This window comes from Crocodylus porosus, unplaced genomic scaffold (genome assembly GCF_001723895.1).
Source record: "Crocodylus porosus isolate Cpor-Errol unplaced genomic scaffold, CroPor_comp1, whole genome shotgun sequence".
Taxonomy (NCBI): domain Eukaryota; kingdom Metazoa; phylum Chordata; order Crocodylia; family Crocodylidae; genus Crocodylus; species Crocodylus porosus.
The window spans coordinates 469998-488048 of NW_017728929.1; the positions used below are offsets into that span (position 1 = coordinate 469998).

The 18051-nt window shown below is 42.4% G+C and overlaps 1 protein-coding gene across 1 annotated transcript in view; it reads right to left on the reverse strand.

Moving 5' to 3' along the window:
- STAG1 (stromal antigen 1) overlaps nt 1-18051 on the reverse strand; it is a 241072-nt gene that overhangs the window by 106628 nt on the left and 116393 nt on the right. Inside the window, exon 9 of the mRNA XM_019542857.1 lies at nt 9737-9860. Within this exon, the coding sequence (XP_019398402.1) occupies nt 9737-9860 (124 nt within the window). The remainder of the gene's footprint in view (nt 1-9736; nt 9861-18051) is intronic.

Sequence of the window (18051 nt, forward strand, 5' to 3'; positions counted from 1 at the left end):
TTTGATCCCAGTATTCTTTCCTGCCATGGCAGGGGGTCAGACTAGATGATCTGCTCAGGTCCCTTCCGACCCTACAAACTATGAAACTATTATGCATTAATGGGGTAGGAGTATCAAGGCTGCGCTGGCAATCTTGAATATTTTCCTAACTGTGGATTGATTGACTTACCATTTTTAACATAGCCTTTGCTAAAAACTTTTATATAGTATCTCTGGTTCCATTTCTTTTCTCTGATTCACAGGTTTGAAGATGAGCAAAACAGCAGGATATAATTCTGAAGTGCTTAATTTATTTCACACCAACTACAGAAACGATTGGAGGCATACAGAACAGAAACAGGCAAATATATGTCAGTTATCAACTCTGAACCTGACCACAGTATAGGATTAAAAGGTAAATAAAAGCTTCCATTTGAAACCTAAATTAATCAGCTTTGCAACTGAGTCTTCATTAAATAGAAACAGACCTCTGATTAGACAGGGTTCCCCATGCACTTCCAAATAAAATGCAGTAAATACTGAAACAGTAAGGCTCCAAATCAAAGGATGCTGAATTAAATACAGGTTCTGATTATAAAGGTCCAGTTAATCAAGTATTCTAGATAGAAATTAGAAAATATGTATGATTAATGATGTGATGGTATGCAATAGACTTATCTGGGGTTTTTGCAAAGAGGCTTCTGTGTATGAAAGCAAACAAAAACTGCATAGCTGGCCATATTTCTTTTGAACTGGTTAGAGACGGGGGGTGGAGGAGGAATGAAACGACAGAGCTGTACACACAACAAAATTGGCCTTTAAAGCAGCTTAAAAGCCCTTTTGCACTGCTTAAATGGCATTGCTGTTTACACTGTCGGCGGTGGATTGAGCGTTAAATGACTTTGGGACATAACAAAATAAAACATGTCTGATGTGTTTTAGTTTGCTGCCTTACAGCCATGGACGGAAGCACTGGGCCCCATGCAGCTCAGGGGCTGTGCAGGCAGCCCATGCGGGCAGGTTCCACTGAAGAAAAAACCCCCAAAACAACCCCTAAAAAAAACCTCAGTGAGCCTAATATTTTTCCCCCCTTCCTAGAGCCTGCCTGCCTGAGCTGCGTGGGGGCCTAGTGCTTCCCTCCATGGCCATGGTGCCTCTGGGACTGCCCAGGTCAGGTGCCTGCAGATGTGTGCCACCTGGGGGGCACTACTGTGGAGGGAAGCACCGCTCCCCACCCCACAGCTCAGGGACTGCTTAGCCCACCGGCAGCTCACTCTTCCCGCCGCTGGAGAGTGGGGTAAGGATCGGGCCGACCCCTGTGTACATGCCGCAGGGGTTTACTTTGGTTTAATTTGAAGCAGTGTTTTTAAACACCCACTTGCTTCAATTTAAGAATTAAACCAAAGTAAGCCACCGTGGTGTGTACAAGCAGCCAGGGTTTATCACCATTAAAAACTTATAGTATTGCTTGAAAACTTCTCTATGTCTCATTGCAACTTTGATACCTCTATAGCTTCTTTTCAAGAAGAGTTCTTTGGTTTGGAACCTTTAATATTTTATAATGGAAAATGTAGTCCTGTTCTCCCCCAGCACTCCTCCAGCTTCATAGTTAAAAATGTATATATGTGCTCTGTTCTTAAATACAGATTCCTAATAAATTGCTATGGTTATATTTTTTGCAGAAATTCTGCAGGCTGATATTTTTAGAAACCTAACAAAATAGACCTGGCAGGAGGTTCTAAAGTCCTTCTCCAATCAGATACTTTGCTCTGCAAGGCTTATACTAATTTTGTTTTTTGTAATATTATATTCTCCATATCCTAGACAGTCTCCCAAAGTAGAGATCCAATCTTTAGTACTCTGCCTCTGAAAGTCTTGGTCCTGCAGGACTCCCTGCAATTATTCCAATGCAGTCTTCATATCAGTTTAATTTTCAGATGTCATCTAAAGCAGGATGTGGACCCAGACCATGATGTTTTCCATTGCTATCTGTCCTGCACATCCAGTATTTCTTTTGCACCCAATATTTGTCCAGAGAATCTAGTTATTTTGTGAGGTCTCTGTTCATGTGAGATGAGTATACTTTATAATCACTCTGGCCAAGATTCTTTGGGTAAAACTGACATCTTTTATTAGAACAACTCAAATAGTTGGAAAATTTCTTAACAAGCTTTATGATCACTGCTGTATTCTTCAGCTCTTTGATAATATAAGTAGATTCATAGATACTAGGGTCAGAAGGGACCTCAACACATCATCGAGTCCAACCTCCTGCCTAGGCAGGAAAGAGTGCTGGTGTCAGATGACCCCAGTCAGATGCTTATCTAGCCTTCTTTTAAAGACCCCCCCGCCCCAAGGTAGGGGAGAGCAGCACCTCCCTTGGAAGCCCATTCCAGATTTTGGCCACCCTTACCACGAAGAAGTTTTTCCTGATATCTAGCCTAAATCGTCTCTCTGTCAGTTTGTAATCATTGTTCCTTGTTCCCCAAGAGGCGCCCTGGTGAACACAGCATCTCCGAATCCTTGCTGCGACACCCTAACGAATATGTAGGTGGCCACAAGATCACCTCTCAGCCTTCTCTTGCGGGGGCTGAAGAGGTCCAGGTCCCTCAGTCTTTCCTCATAGGGCTTGTCCTATAAGCTCCTAACCATATAAATGGCCCTCCTCTGCACCCTCTTGAGGTTATCCACATCCTTCTTGAAGTATGGTGCCCAAAACTGGACGCAGTACTCCAACTGCGGTCTGACAAGTGCCACATAGAGGGAAAGTATCACCTCCTTGGTTCTATTTGTCATGAATCTGCTGATGCACGATAAAATGCGGTTAGCTCTGTCGATGATTTTGTCACACTGATGACTCATGTTCATCTTGGAGTTCACTATGACTCCGAGATCCCTTTCCGCTTCTGTGCTGCTGAGAGGGTCACTTCCCAGCCAGTAGATGTACTGGATATTTTTCCGCCCGAGGTGCAGCACTCTGCACTTATCCTTGTTGTACTGCATCCTATTGTGTACTGCCCACTTTTCTAACTTGTCCAGGTCTGCCTGCAATTGTTCCCTACCCTCCAGATTGTGCACTTCACCCCACAATTTAGTATCATCTGCAAACTTGGACAGAATACACTTCATGCCCGCATCCAAGTCACTGATGAAGATATTGAAGAGTACAAGTCCAAGGACCGAACCCTGTGGGACCCCACTACCCACAACCTTCCAGGTCAATGCTGACCCTTCTACTACCACTCTCTGGGTGTGACTCCCCCCAAGCCAATTTGCCACCCATCAGGCCATGTAAACATTTATGTCACAGCCCCTTAATTTATTTATGAAAATGGGATGAGATGATGTATCAAAGGCCTTGCTAAAATCCAGGAAAATGATATCCACCTCTATTCCTGCGTCTAAGCATTTTGTGATCCTGCCATAAAACGAAACCAGATTGGTCAGGCATGATCTACCTGCTACAAATCCATCCTGGTTGCCCTGCTGCATTATTTTTCCCACTGGACTCCCACAAATATGATCCTTCATAACCTTTTCAAAGACCTTTCCCAAGGATGGAAGTGAGACTGACTGGCCTATAATTACTCGGATTCTCCTTCTTCCACTTCCTGAAAATAGGGACCACATTGGCGCTTTTCCAGTTGTCTGGGACCTGACCCAAGTGCCACGAGTGCTGAAACATCCAGGCCAGTGGTTCTGTTATGACACTGGTCAATTCCTTCAGTACTCCCGGATGCAGCTTTAATGATTGCAGTAAAAATGATCTCTTTGTTAAAAAAGAAAAGAGAAGCCACATAGTGGAACTTGACTTCAGGCAGACATGATTCTCAGCTGGCATCAGTGGAAATCTACAGGACAGAGTCTGAAGGAATTCTTTCATTACTTGTGCAGATGGAAATCTTGCCCTCCTATTTGACCATGGCCAATCAGAATGCCAGTCTTTTTTTTTTTTTTCAAACAGAAGGAGGATTTTCCTGACTTGAAATGAACAAATGAAGTTAGTGTCAGAAAAGCTCCATTCAGGGTAATGAAGATTACTTTTTCTCTGTGCTTCCATATTTTTGTTTTACCCAGGGAATTGGAAGTATTTGACTAAATTCACACTGAATTCTTTTTTCTAGTCCCAAAGACATGCATTCACTAGCGATCCTTTCACTTTGTCTGCCTTTGAGCAGCATAAGGGGAGCAAAGAGTGCTTCCTCAGATGGGAAATATGTTGACTGCATATCCCTAGCCTGTTAAAGCAGTGGTAGATGACAGATTTCAGGGACTAGTTGTGCTGGTCTTGGTTCCTTCAGTAAAGGAAATCCATCTCCACATCCTTTCTCCTGCCAGGTTCAGTGCTAATGGATGAAACTGAAGCTGTGTGCTTCACTGACGGTGCAACATAGCCATCTTGCACAGAAAGGGATAATTCATCTGGCATGTCTGATAGCACACAGCAGGCATGTGGTCTTCCAGTATTTGAAATACTAGTTTTCTACTTGATTGAAAAGCTACATAAATATTTAACCTAGTTTCTTGTTGCTTCTAAGATCTGGGGCAACCTAGCTCCTAGCAAATGTGCCCAAGCCTAGTTTGAGGTGTCTGTATAAGTGCAACTGAGGAAGGCAGAAGTCTGAAGGGGAATCCTACTGAAACTTTGTGTCTGCTGTCCAACCATGGGAATGAGTAGGATTTTGCTGAGATAAGTGAATATTCCAAGGCTATTCAATGTTGACAAGGTTTCATGCAGGATAATTCACAAGGCTCAAGTTCCAGGAAGAACTATGCTGTTTGTTGAGGCTGGAATTTCAGAGTATCAAGTCTGAAGGATATTGCAAACTTGTTTTCTAGCATCAACACATAAATAAAGGTAATACTTTGACTTTTCCATTTGAACTGATGGCCCAGAGCATGAAACAGTCATCTATCTGGCACTGTTGAGTTCGTGTGAATTTTAACTAAATGAACCTCTTTTCTAATGAAAGAAGATGTAGATCCCATCAGTCATAACTTGGGAAAAGAATCATGACATATAAAACATGTTTTATTGTAAGACTGCCTTCCGCAGCGAGGCCTTTTGCTAGTTGACTCTTATACATGCCCCCAAAGTCATGTGATGCCTCCCCACAAACAGCTGGCAATATACATGCATAAAAAGAAAAGACATCTTCTTCAGGATGTTAAGGCATTAATCCTACAGACCCCCTTGTGGGAGTAGACTGAGTAGATTCTCTCACCCTTTGGTTTTTTTTTCAGTGCAAATGATACAAGATAGTTTAGACCAGGATGCTGAGCAAAATAAGAAGAGTCCTTAGTTTTGTGGGTACTTCCTATCCACTTTGTAGCTGGGTGGATCTTTTGTCATCTCTGTTATGCAGGTGGCAGTCAGTAACAAGAGTGTATGAACTGTCATACATAATACTTCTTACAACCCATTGTATCTGTTCCAGGGGGAGACAGTTGAAGAGATGTTTTACCTTGTGCAGGTGCATTAATAGCAAAGGTCTCCAAAGAGTCTCCCAGATCATCACCACCCACTCCCCTTTTTCCTGGTACCTGGTGGAAATGTGGTGCAGGGATGGATATGTTTATTACTGACAGATCACTGACATCAGTGTTAAAAGAGCTGCCCGGTACTAGAACTGCTAGAAGTATGTTGTTCATGCTTGGGCACTGCTACCAAAAGGTGAGAGTTATATTGTTTACTAGCCAAAAGCCCATTAGGAATGACGGAGGGAGGCAGGGGGTGGAATGCTGTCACTCACCACCCTGAACTGCCATTGTTTCCCAAGAGCAGGGTGGAGGGGGAAAGTTTGCCCCTCCATCCCCCTCAGCCAGCACCCTGTGCTGCTGCTGCCACTGCCTGCAAGGAGCAGGACCGCTTTGTCACCGCTATCATGGCAGCGCTCTGCTGCACCGCCGCCACTGCCTCCTGTCCGGAATGCTCTTGCAGCACTCTGATTGGTTGTTTCAGACAGCTAATCAGAGCGCAAATAAAACGTCAGACAGACAGACAGACAGACAGATGTTTTTATAATATTAGAATGTTACTGGTGCTAGGATGGGTGCAGCCTGTGTCAGAAAAAAACTCCTATGCCTAAGTCTTGTTGCTTCTACTTGGGCTTCCAGATATCCTTGGAGAATATCCCTCTTAAAGAAATCAGAGATGGATGTAACCCCAGGACAATCCAGGGTGGCACCCAAGGCAACCTGGTGCAGACCTAATATGCAATCACTGTTGTCTGAGATCTGAGGAAGGGTTCTGGACTCGAGGGAGAGAGAGATATAGGAGAAGCAAGCATTCTGTAAGGCAAGTTATTGCTATACCTCCATGAATTTATGGATGGAGAGGACACTCCTGATTGTACTGCCAGCCAAATCTCCTGGGTTAATTTTGGTTCCACTATGGAGTGTGCTGAGAGCTTTTCTAAACAGTTGTCATATTTCTTCCTTTTCTTTAAAAGGTCTTCAACCAGGTTCCTTTCCTATCTTTTTGGAAAGGTCTGGTTCCACAGCAGAAGCAGGAATACCCTGTGTATGAAAGCAACAGGTTCTGCCTCTGGGATCTGTCTCTGAATATTATCCGCACTCGACTCCTTAGATGATCACGATGCTCCCTGGTGCCTGCTTGATATTGTTTTAAGAGGAGCCAAGGATTTCAATAACACAATAAGAGAAAATTTTCAAAAGTGGTGGTAAGCCTTGAATAAGGATGACAGATAAGTTTATGCTCTTTGTGGTATCAAGTGAAGGGATCAATACCTTCAATACCTCTCCACTGAGTTAAGCCTGCAGCCTCAACTTCAGTTTCCATTACTCTGTGACCAAATATGCACATAACAAAATAGCGCATCAGCTGAACTTCCCTACACATAAAGATACCAAAGCTATGTATCTGACCCTAGACAGAGTGCTGGATATATAGGTTTCCCTCTGCCAAGGGAAAATATTATGTAAAACATTGATGCTCACTAAATGTATAAAAACTCCATAAGTAATAATTAATTTTTGCCAAGCAGAGAGGACACAGCAAGGTGCCCTCATCTTCTCTGTGGCACAGGAAAAGGAACAGAAGTGGCTCAGGGAGGTTCTTATGTTCAATATGGATGTCATTAGAGCGTGCACATGACATGGCTTTGATAAAGGCCCTGTGAGCTGAAGCATCAGACTCCCTCCAAGATGATAAATGAATGTTCCTATTTAATAGTTTCACAGATGTTAGGGTTGGAAGGGACCTATTAGATCAGTGAGTCCGACCCCCTGCCCTGGGCAAGAATGAGTGCTGGGGTCAGATGACCCCAGCCAGGTACCTGTCCAATTTCCTTTTAAACACCTCTAAGGAAGGGGACAGCACCACTTCCTTTGGAAGCTTATTCCATATTTTGGCAATCCTCCTGTAAAGAACTTTTTCCTGATGTCCAATATGAATTTGCTGTCTTCCAGTTTGTGGCCACTATTTCTAGTTACCCTGAGAGGTGCCCTGGTAAACACTGCATCCCCTGTTTCTTGCTGCCCTCCCTCAGTGAGTTTGTAGGCAGCCCCAAGATGACCTCTCAGCCTCCTCTTGTGGAGGCTGAAGAGGTTCAGGTCTCCTAATCGGTCCACATACGGTTTTTTCTGTAGGCCCTTAACTAGATGAGTGGCCCTCCTCTGAACCCTCTCCAGGCCATCCACATCCCTCCTGAAGTGAGGTGCCCAAAACTGGACGCAGTACTCCAGCTGTGGCCTGACCAATGCTGCATACAGGGGAAGTATTTACCCTTTCTCTTAACACAATCAAAATGGCATGCAATTAAGTGGAAACATTTTCTTTAATATTATTTTAAAATAACAGAGGAAATGTAGTACCTAACTTGGGAACTTAGTACTGCGTAAGTCACCACTAAGGTCAATAGCCTTAATGGGGTTTAAAAAAGGATTAGGATAGACTTAGATCAGTGGCACTCAACCTTTTTCCCTAGTGGGCTGGAGGGGCAGTCCATCTTCAGGGCTGATGTGGCTGGTGGTCCCAATCAGGGGCCTTGGGCAGGCATGGTGGGGAAGAGGGCTTGGTCTGGCCCCAAACTGACCCTGAGGGGTAAGCAGGGGGAAGGGACATGGCTACTTCTCCCCAGCCATCAGATTTCCTGATCCGTAGGAAGATCTGTAGGCTGGAGGTTGAGCACCCATGACTTAAGACAATGAGAGTACCCAAAGTTTCACCAGAAGGAATACAAAACAAAAACAAGACACCTCAAATTAAAAGGGAACAGAAGCCAACTTCTGACTGATGGGCTTAGGAAGCAATTCCCACTATAATAAAGTAAGCTTCCTATCGTCCTGTCTCTACTAGTACTCACCTTTCTAATGCTGTGCCGGAGCCACCAGTGTGAGTGTGCGCATGCGCGCGCACACACATACACACACACTGGTGACTTCAGCCAGCGTTAAAAAGGTGAATACTACTGGAGACAGGAACACAGGAAGCTTTTAAATGAGAAACAACAACAAATAAGAAAAGTGCAACCTAAATTTTCAAGAGACGCAGGTTCACACTAACGAGGGAATGCTTTTGTCATTTCTCTTTTCATTCCCATTTGAATCTAACATTCCTTTATCACTATTAAAATTGGTTTACACTCTTAATGTAAACCAATTTAAAAAGCACATATATGCAAGATCTTTATCTGTTCTAATAGCTGATCAGATCTTCCCATCTCTTTCTTCAGGATTTTAAGAAAAAAGCATAAAAAGAAAATAAGTAATTCAGTACTTACTTACATGCATACTGGTGGCTTCAGCACAGATTCTATTATAAAAGCCTACGTCTGTCTTTCTGTCTGTAATGCTTTATTCGCACTTTGATCGGCTGACAGAAACAGCCAATCAGAGTGCTGCAAGTGTGGGGGGTGTGCTCCCATGATTCCACAGCTGAGCCGAGGCCAGCCCGGCACTGCATGGCATGCGTTTGTACAAACGGCTAAATGTGCGTCAGTGCTGAGAAAATGGTGGTGGTGCACTTTTGCACTAAAACACCTTCAATTTCGTTTTAGTTCAAAAGCTTGCCACCAACATTTTCTCAGCACGTATTTAGCTGTTTATACAAATGTATACACCACAGTACCAGGGTGCTTTTAAAAGTGCCTGGCACTGTGGCACAACAATGTATACAAATACCCTATCGTTCTTTCTTCTCTTCACAGTGTGGTAGAATCATCTTGAGAGATGAATCGAAGTCCAACATAGCATATAAACAAATGCCTGTGATCTGACACTACAGATGTTCAGAGGACAACATCATTAGGAAACTTTCCTACATAGCATTCTTTGAAGTGATCCTAGAAGATCAGTCTCTCTCCCATAAACATAGAAAAAGCAGTATGGGGATAGACTGCTGATAGGAACGCTAGTGGAGGAAGAACCCATCAAAACACTCTCTATAATAAAAGCCTTTGTCTGTCTGTCCGTCTCTAATGTTTTATTCACACTCTGATTGTCATCTCGGCAGATGGAGCAGTGGCACTGCGAGGTGCTGGGTGGCAGTGCTTTGTTTCCCCCCTTCCCCCCTCCCCGTGTGTCGTTTATGATGGGCAATTTGCTAGTTTAAATATATAAATCAACATGCAGTTCTAGCTCACTGCATCCTAATTCAACTACTTAAATGAACTGGTGAAGAAAAAAAGAGAGAGGAAATCCAAACAAATTCTTTCCAATCACAGGTGATGCACTGAACCAGAGAAGGACATATGCATCTCTTCTAGCTTCCTGTCCTCTGGTATGCAGTACTTACCCTGTCATGTAGTGTCCAACCAACGTATTTTAAGTAACTATCATTCAGGAAGGCATCACTGTACATTTTCATCCATACTCCAATTTCCTCAATGCAAACGGCTCTAATCTCAGCAATAGCATCCCTAGAGAGGTAGAAAAAGAGCATTAGGAAGGTCAGAGTCAAATACAATTTTCCTTTCATGCCCACTGGTCTAGCACTAATATTTTGCTTTTTTATTATTTAATAAAACCACAATATCTATGTTTGCTTCAAACACATTGACATAACTTCAAACTCATCTCCTGTGTTAAAACAATGTTGACTCCTCCATATTACTCTATCCTTTCTAGCTCTATTCCACTTTTTTAATCTAGCACTCCCCACCTTTCTCTTTCACTCTCCAAAGCTCCACAAATAAGATGTTGGTCTAAAAGTCTTAAACTCATCTCATCCTTTGGTTCCCAAAATATGGCATGCAAAGGTCTGTCTAGTGGCTTTTTTCTCTTTCTATGTCCATAGATTTCTATAATCATTCAAGTTCTTATTGAAAACAACAAGGATTCAGTCTAGCTCAGGGACCAGCAGCCTGTGCCCCAAGAGCCAGATCTGGCCCATGGAGCCACTGGTCCAGACTGCAGAGCTGGGGGGCTTCTCCTATGCCACAGATGGAAGAAGTAGCAGCATAGGCTAGGTCTTAGTGCCAACCTGCCTCAACCCAGGCAGGGTTGTTCCAGCCCATAACTAATAAAGCCTGCCAATTACCAATCCTGCTGCTTTTACTAGGGAGTGCTGTTCAGATCTCCATCACAGAGAAGTTTTAGAACCAATTTCTTCATTTTTTTCTTTGCTTTTTCTGCATTCTCAATATGACAAATGTTAAAAAGGCCACAGGAATCTCTCAGCCACAGGAACCTTCTGCTTCTTGAAATGGGACAGTAGGAAATTACCTGGAGAATATGCCTGAATAGGGTAGATGTGGAACTAGTTTCACCCTAACAGGATTTTTTCTCCTTTGCCTGACTGACAGAGGGATGAGGCCCACACCTAGCCTGTTTGTAACCGCAGCTCTGGAGATATGTTGTGAGAAAGTCCTTGTGCCACTCAACTTCTAATTTTCTTTCTTTTTTAAGAAGGCTAAAGTTCAGCAGTTTTGTAAGCAGTAAACTGAGAGCCTAATTGTATTCATTTAATTCTACAAAATGTAGATAGATGTTCCCTTCCTAAGCTCTGGGTGCTTAACATGAGCTAAAACACATAAAATAATAAGACTGCTTATACATATAACCACTCCAGTCTACAGCCACTCTCTCCTCAGTAGCTACAATTGCATTCTGCAAGATTTTGTACATAAGAACAAATAATTTTACATGGCCGTGGCATATAATCCCAAACAGTTTGAACAACTGGCTAGACTGGACATGCATTTTCTAAACACCGTCTAACTTCATCATAGGTTACCTTTCAGCATGAAGCAAGCACTTAGTGGCTACTGTATCAGTAGTATTAAAGGAAAAATACTATTATAAATCCTAATAAGTCATCCACAGATTTGTCTCAAGACTCCTTCGAAACCCACTGTTTCTATCAATCTCTGAGGTGAAACCATTATAATAGATTTGTAATCCTGTCGTGATTGGCATAGCCTAACCAGCGCTGATAGTGATCAGTTCATGTTATAGGTCCGGAGTGGCAAACTCACCTGGGGACCTGGGCTAGATCCAGACTGAGGGCTCCTTGTAGGCTGGATCTGGCCTGGGGGAAGGGGTAGCAGCCGTAATTATGGTGGTGGTGGCAGCAGCGGTCACTGTGGCAGTTGCCACTGTAATGCCAGTGAGTCAAGTGTTTGCAGGCCAGGCAGCCCCTTGTTATGGTGGAGGTTTACAAACAGTGGTAGGCCAGGAGGCCTAAGGGTGATTCAGTGTTGTACAGCCCTCACCTTACCTCTCTGCTGCCAAAACCATGTCCGCCAAGGCCACAGGGCCCTAGATTCTATGGCATGCCATGGCCAATGCTGGCCACACTCTCAACTTTCAGTAACCTGTTATTAGCCTGGTAGGCCAGATGGAACAGCTCTATGTACTACATCTAGAACATGGACTGGTAAGCTTGATACCCCTGATACAGGTGATACTCCTTCTAAGCAGAGTAAGAGAATAAATCATCTGTCTCTAATAAACATCTCTCATTCTGTTTTCAATATAAGGATGAATGCTCCATACCTATTAATACCTATGAGATTGGTTGTGCTGTGGAAAAAAGGTCTGCTATCCATCACTGGGAATGTAGCCACGGTTAAAAAAGATATTTTTAATCAAAATTGCTATGTTCCATATATCCAATGTGTTCAATGCTGCACAACTCACATGCTGGTAGTCAAGTTATTGGGAGCTGGTTTAAAATGTTTTAAAAATAAATAAAAAGAAGAATATAAAGTAAGTAATGAGGCACGAAGATCAAAAGATGTATTTATGGAAGATTATAATGTAACAATCAGCCAGCAGGGATTTCTTTCTGGGGGATGGCAGCAGCTTCTCACAGCTCTAAGTGCTTAGTTACAGACTTGTCTGCCTACAAGTGCACGATCTAAACCTACAGATTGTTTTGGGAAGATTAATGACTACTCTTTAAAGATATCCAGAACTGCAGAATAGCTGTCCAAAACTCAGGCCCATCTCAGCGTCCTTAGGGAGATGGCACACATGCTATCCAAAACAGAAAAAGATCCTTCTTGCTTCAGAAGATAATGTCAGAGTGTCTCACCAATCTTCAAGAACTCAATCAATATTCATCCTAATTGATAGTCATCCTAAGAAAAATTAATGTTAAATGTAATGAAAAAGCAGCACCAATTAAGAAAATGTACCAACTTTATCCAACTGCAAGAGGTGTTCTCTGAAACTGGACAAGACAGCTCTTCAGAGACATCCCAATTTTCAGTCACAGCTGCCTATGCAGAACTGTTTGATGACATACATCTTACAGAGACCATACTAAATCCAGGAAGGCATGACCTGCAAAGGAGCATGCCAAACAATTCCTTAACATACAACATTCAAGGAAGGTAATGAAGAGAGGACAGATAATTCTAACTCTATCTGGCTCAATGTTCTCCTTGTATAACATCCACTTTTCCCACTGTCACAGACAGGATGCTGGGCTAAATGGACTATGGCACTTATGTTCCTGAATTTAAGAACTTTCGTGTTCCTGAAACCATGAACAGTACCGTAGACCTCTATTCACTCTTCTATCTGTTCTCTGAAGAAGAAAGCCTAAAGAGACTGCAAAATCTTTGCAAGTAATATTACTGAGTATCCACTTAGGACAGTTCAGCCAAATTCTTTGCTTCACTGAATCTTGTAACAGCAGAGAAAGAACATAAACAAATGAAGACTGGCAGCTGGATCTTTCACAAAGAACAAATTGTTTTTAATTCCCAGTACACTGCTATGAAATACTCTGAAGATCCTAAGAAATGGACTTGGAGCTCCCAATGTGATGCTGCCACCAAAAAGCTAATGAGATGGCTGGGTGTATAAATAACAGCAGAAGACTTAAGAGGCTCAACCTAATTAGTTTAAAAAGACAAGAATAAGAGACTATTTGATTATTTTCTAGAGTCGTTGACATAGCGAATACATCTGGAAAAAGGGGGCTTCCGGCTATATAGACATATGTATTAGCACAATCCAAATACTAGACATCAAAACTACAAGAATTCAAATGTTTAATAGTAGTGTCAATTATCTAGTGGAACAGGTTATCAGGAAAGTGGAAAATCAGACATCACTTAGCAGTCTTTAAATACACATTGGTTCTTTCTAAAAGACCTTCGTTAAGTCAAAAACAAGTTACTGGGTTAACACGGTTCACTGTAGAGAAAAAAAGATTAATCTTCCCCAGCAGCAGAAGTCATGGGGTGAAATGCTAGGCTTTGTATTATGCAGAAAGGCCAAAGAGATAATAAAAAACAATCTTTTCATCTTGACTTAAATGTGAGAACCTATGACATACAACTGATTGATCACTTTGCTGTATTGAATTTTCTTTGATTGCCAGGCCAACAGTATAGGGATTAAGTACACGTTACATTAGGGAGCTACCAGCAACAAATACTAATACTACTGCTACCACTAATACTACCAACAATCAAACACATTTTTGGAACATTACAGGTGGTACCCTTCATCACAATCATAAATGTGTGAGATAAGCTGCTACTCTCAATCATGTGATGCTAGGAAAGGGGTAAAGCTTGGTCAAACATATGGGCTAAAATGAAGGATGTATACTAGCCAAAAATATCATTTTCTGCATAATGCATATGTCACTGTAAAGAAATTTTACCATGTGAATGAGAATGATTGCCACAATCTTGGCAATTTATATTTATTTAGGTTGTAATTTCTGGGAATTTCCCATCACTGGGAAAGACAAAATCCTGAGATATATAAAAGGACAATGTCAACTTAAATTCAATGCCCTAAGAATTATTTATCAAAATCTCAATATTGCCACCATTATTATTATTTGATAGGCAGTATGTTATTTCATTCCTATATTGTGGAGCAGCTGATTATGTCATGCCTGTTCAGCCTTTCTCTACTCTGTCCATTTACATGCAGTAAAATATATTTGGCAAAAAGGTATTACAACAGCCAGAGTCACAATGTGAATGGAGCTGAAGAGAGAAGTATAAAGCAGAGTAGGGGGATTGTTCTCTCTCGCTCTCCTTGGCTGGGCAATGAGACAATTAGCCCTCAATGTCCTTTTCCCAATCTGCACAGTTTTTTTAGTTTTCCTCTGATAGATTCTTTGGCAGGTAAACATACCAGGCCAGTATTCTGAAGACCTTTGTAATCATCAGTCTGGGAGTATGCACTTTCATGTGGAACACTGTCTCTGGTAGCACTCCTTGGAAGCACACTAGTCCTGGCCTGCTCCACCTGCACAGCTTCCCCAGGAGGACAAGAGGAGCTGCTCCTGGGGAAACAAGGAGGATAAGGAGACCATAAGGCCTATATCCTATGTAACAAGGGTCCTTCACCCAGATTCGTGTGTCAGGTTGCCCACAAAATCTGTGTCAGATTCCCCAGCCTGTACCCCTACCCTCAGTAAAGAAGCCTCTCTGTTGTATCTCAGTGGAAAGATTAGGATAGAGCCAGCAGATCATTAAACCTAGTGGCATCTTTTAAACATTTGGCTGGGTGAGATGGATAGAAAAGGCGGTGCAAACAGTGGGGAAACAACGGCGGGAAATATTTTTTGAATATTTTAGGAATAAAGACATATGGCTTGATCATCAGGGTGCTCAGCTCTGAGATGCTTATTCAGAAACAATTTAAACACATGCTGCGTGTTCACCTTATGCCTAAGTGCTTTGCTTTATCAAGGCCAAGAGCACTTAGCATTGTGGAGTATTACATCCCATAATGAACAGCTTAAGACATTTATGCACATGCACTTATCTAATACAGAGATACTATCCACTCACATTTTGCTTTTTCAGAGGCAGGCAACAACAGGTGGCTTACAGAAGAGCATGATGAGAAGAGCATGATGAGATTACTCCACACACCATTATGTGCATGAACAGGAAATAGTCAAAAGGCATCAACCAAGTCCCTAAACTGGGATAAGAATTAGCATGCAAACAGAAGTCCCAAAGAAGACAGAAATGAGGGTTACTCACCCGTCACCAGAGTTCTTTAAGAGGGACTCTGCACTTTTGCACATGACATACAACAGTGTAGCTTCAACATCAGAACCATCTTCTAGCAGTGCCTTGTTGGAGCACTCTCACACCTGCCCCTGCCTCCTGCCCTGTTCCTCAGTCTGCTGAGGATGAGGCCAAAAAAAAGATATTATGCTCTTGTCAGTTCAGTTCCAACCACTGCTTCGAAAAGTCCAATGTTGTAGGACTCTGGGCTCCACAGAAGAGAAGGGAGGTGGGAGTGTGAAAGAGCAGAGTCCATCTTGAAGAATTCTGGTTACAGGTGAATACGCTTTACTTCTCCTTTCAGAGTTTTTTGCATATTCACACTTAGAGTAATTTGGCATGCGACACTTGTCTCCAGCTGGTCAGATACAAAATCTTCATTAAACTGCCTCTGCAATACTGACTCAACCAAGATGAGTTTCTACTCTAGCTTTACAGAAATAGGATTCAAAGTATATCTTTAATTTCCAATTGCAGCCCAACCTATCTTTAAAACTGGGGTTTGTCTAAGGCACACCACGGAAACAATATTTGCTTTTATGGAGTTCAGTATAAAACCCTATAAGGATAAGAACAGAGGTTTGCTTGTAATAATCCTTGGTACAAAGTTGAATTCATGTAGATTGCACACTGATATAACTACCTTCCTCTTATTCTTATCCCCAAAAGCTGCAAATGGTTTCGGTATATTCCGCAATTAATCTGGTGCTATTCTTACAGAAATCTAAGGCTTTCTTGACACCTCAAGTATGTAACTTAAACTGATTTAAATGAGAGTGAGATGCACAATTACAAAACGTAGAATAATTGGCTCAGCTACAGTACCACAGAAAAGGACCTGGGATTATAGTAAACCTCAGACTGAATGAGTCAACAGTATAACAGTAAAAGCAGAAAACCCTCTAATACCAACTTAGGAGGTATTAAGAGCAATATCACAGGCAAGTCAGAGGATATGATGCTTTACTCCAGGTTTGTTCATGTACAGGCTCATGACTGGTTACATTGCAGCCTATGCAGTTCTAGAAACCAGAAAGTGAACATCACCTCATTTCTCCTTGTCGAAGGCAAAGGCCCAGGCAGGACCACTGTATCCTGGAAGTAAATGCGTGGCTGAAACTGTGCTGCTCGTGGGAAGGCTATAGATTCTTTGACAATGGGAGAATATTCTGGGGAGGAGGACTGCTATCAAAAGATGGGATCCATCCAACCAGAATCAGAAAGAGCATCTTTGCCCATTGTCTGGCCAACCTAGAAAGGAGGGCTTTAAATTAGGTTCCACAAGGGATGGAAAACCCTCCAGCAACACAGAAAACATCCAGGGGGGAAAGGACTAGAAGGAGCAACTCCACTCTTAGAAAGGGCCAGACAGCCATAGGATAGCAGCAAGTGGTGCAAAAGGAAGCGAGCAGGTTGAAATGCAAAATACATATGCAAGAACTATGGGGAATAAGATAAGCTGGAAGCCGCAGCCTGTGAAACTATGATCTGATTGGTATCACAGAGATCTGGTGGGATACCTCTTATGACTGGACATTTAACGTTGAGGGTTACACTCTGTTTCAGAGGGACAGGGTTGGGAGAAGAGGTAGTGGGGATGCCTTGTATATCAGAAACGCATACACTTATTCCCTGGTCCAGAAAGAAGATAACAGCAGAGCAAAATGCATTTGGCCAAAGATAAAAGGCAAAAGATACAGAACCAGTATAATGGTGTGGATTTATAATAGGCCATCAACTCAGGAAAAGGAGGTGGATGAGGCCCTCTTCAAGGTGACAAACCTAACCAAAAGCGTTCGGATGGTGCTGATGGGAGATTTCAGTTGTTCAGACGTTTGCTGGAAGAACAATTCAGCCAAACATAAAATGTTGAGTTAGTTCCTAACTTGTGTGAAAGGCAACTTTCTGTTCTGGAAGGTTGAAGATGCAACTAGGGGATCATCTGCCCTGCATGTTGTCCTGACCAATAGGCAAGAATTGGTGGAGGATGTGAAGCTGATGGGAATCTTGGAGGGAAGCAATTTTGATGTGATAGACTTCTAGATCCTGAGACTGGGGACAGGGGGAGAGAAAGCACAAGGTCAGCAAAACAAGGATGGCTAGATTTCAAAAAGTCACTTAACCAAACTCAAGGAGTTAATAGGCATGGTGCCATGAGAAGACACACAAAGATACCCAGAAAGAGCTGGAAGCCTCTGAAGGGTACCATATTGAAAGCTCAACAAGAAACTGTTCTAATGAGATGGAAGCACAAGAACAATGGTAAGAGACCAATGTGGCACAAGGAGTTTCCAGCATGCATCAGGTGCAGAAGGAAAGTAAACAAGCAATGGAAAAATGGCAGGTCACAAAGAACGCATACCAGAAAATAGCAAGAACCTGCAGGGACAAAATCAGGAAGGCAAAGATAAAGAACAAGCTGCACCTGGTGAGAGAAGTTCAAGACAACAAAGAAGATCTATACATATGTTGGCCAGAAAAGACAGACCAAGAAAACCGTGGGTCCACTGTGTAAATAGTCCGGGTGAACTCTTAACAGAGGATGTAAGGATGCTGGAGATACTGAACAACTACTTTCCTTAAGTTTCACAAAAAAATTAAGCTGTAGCCAGAC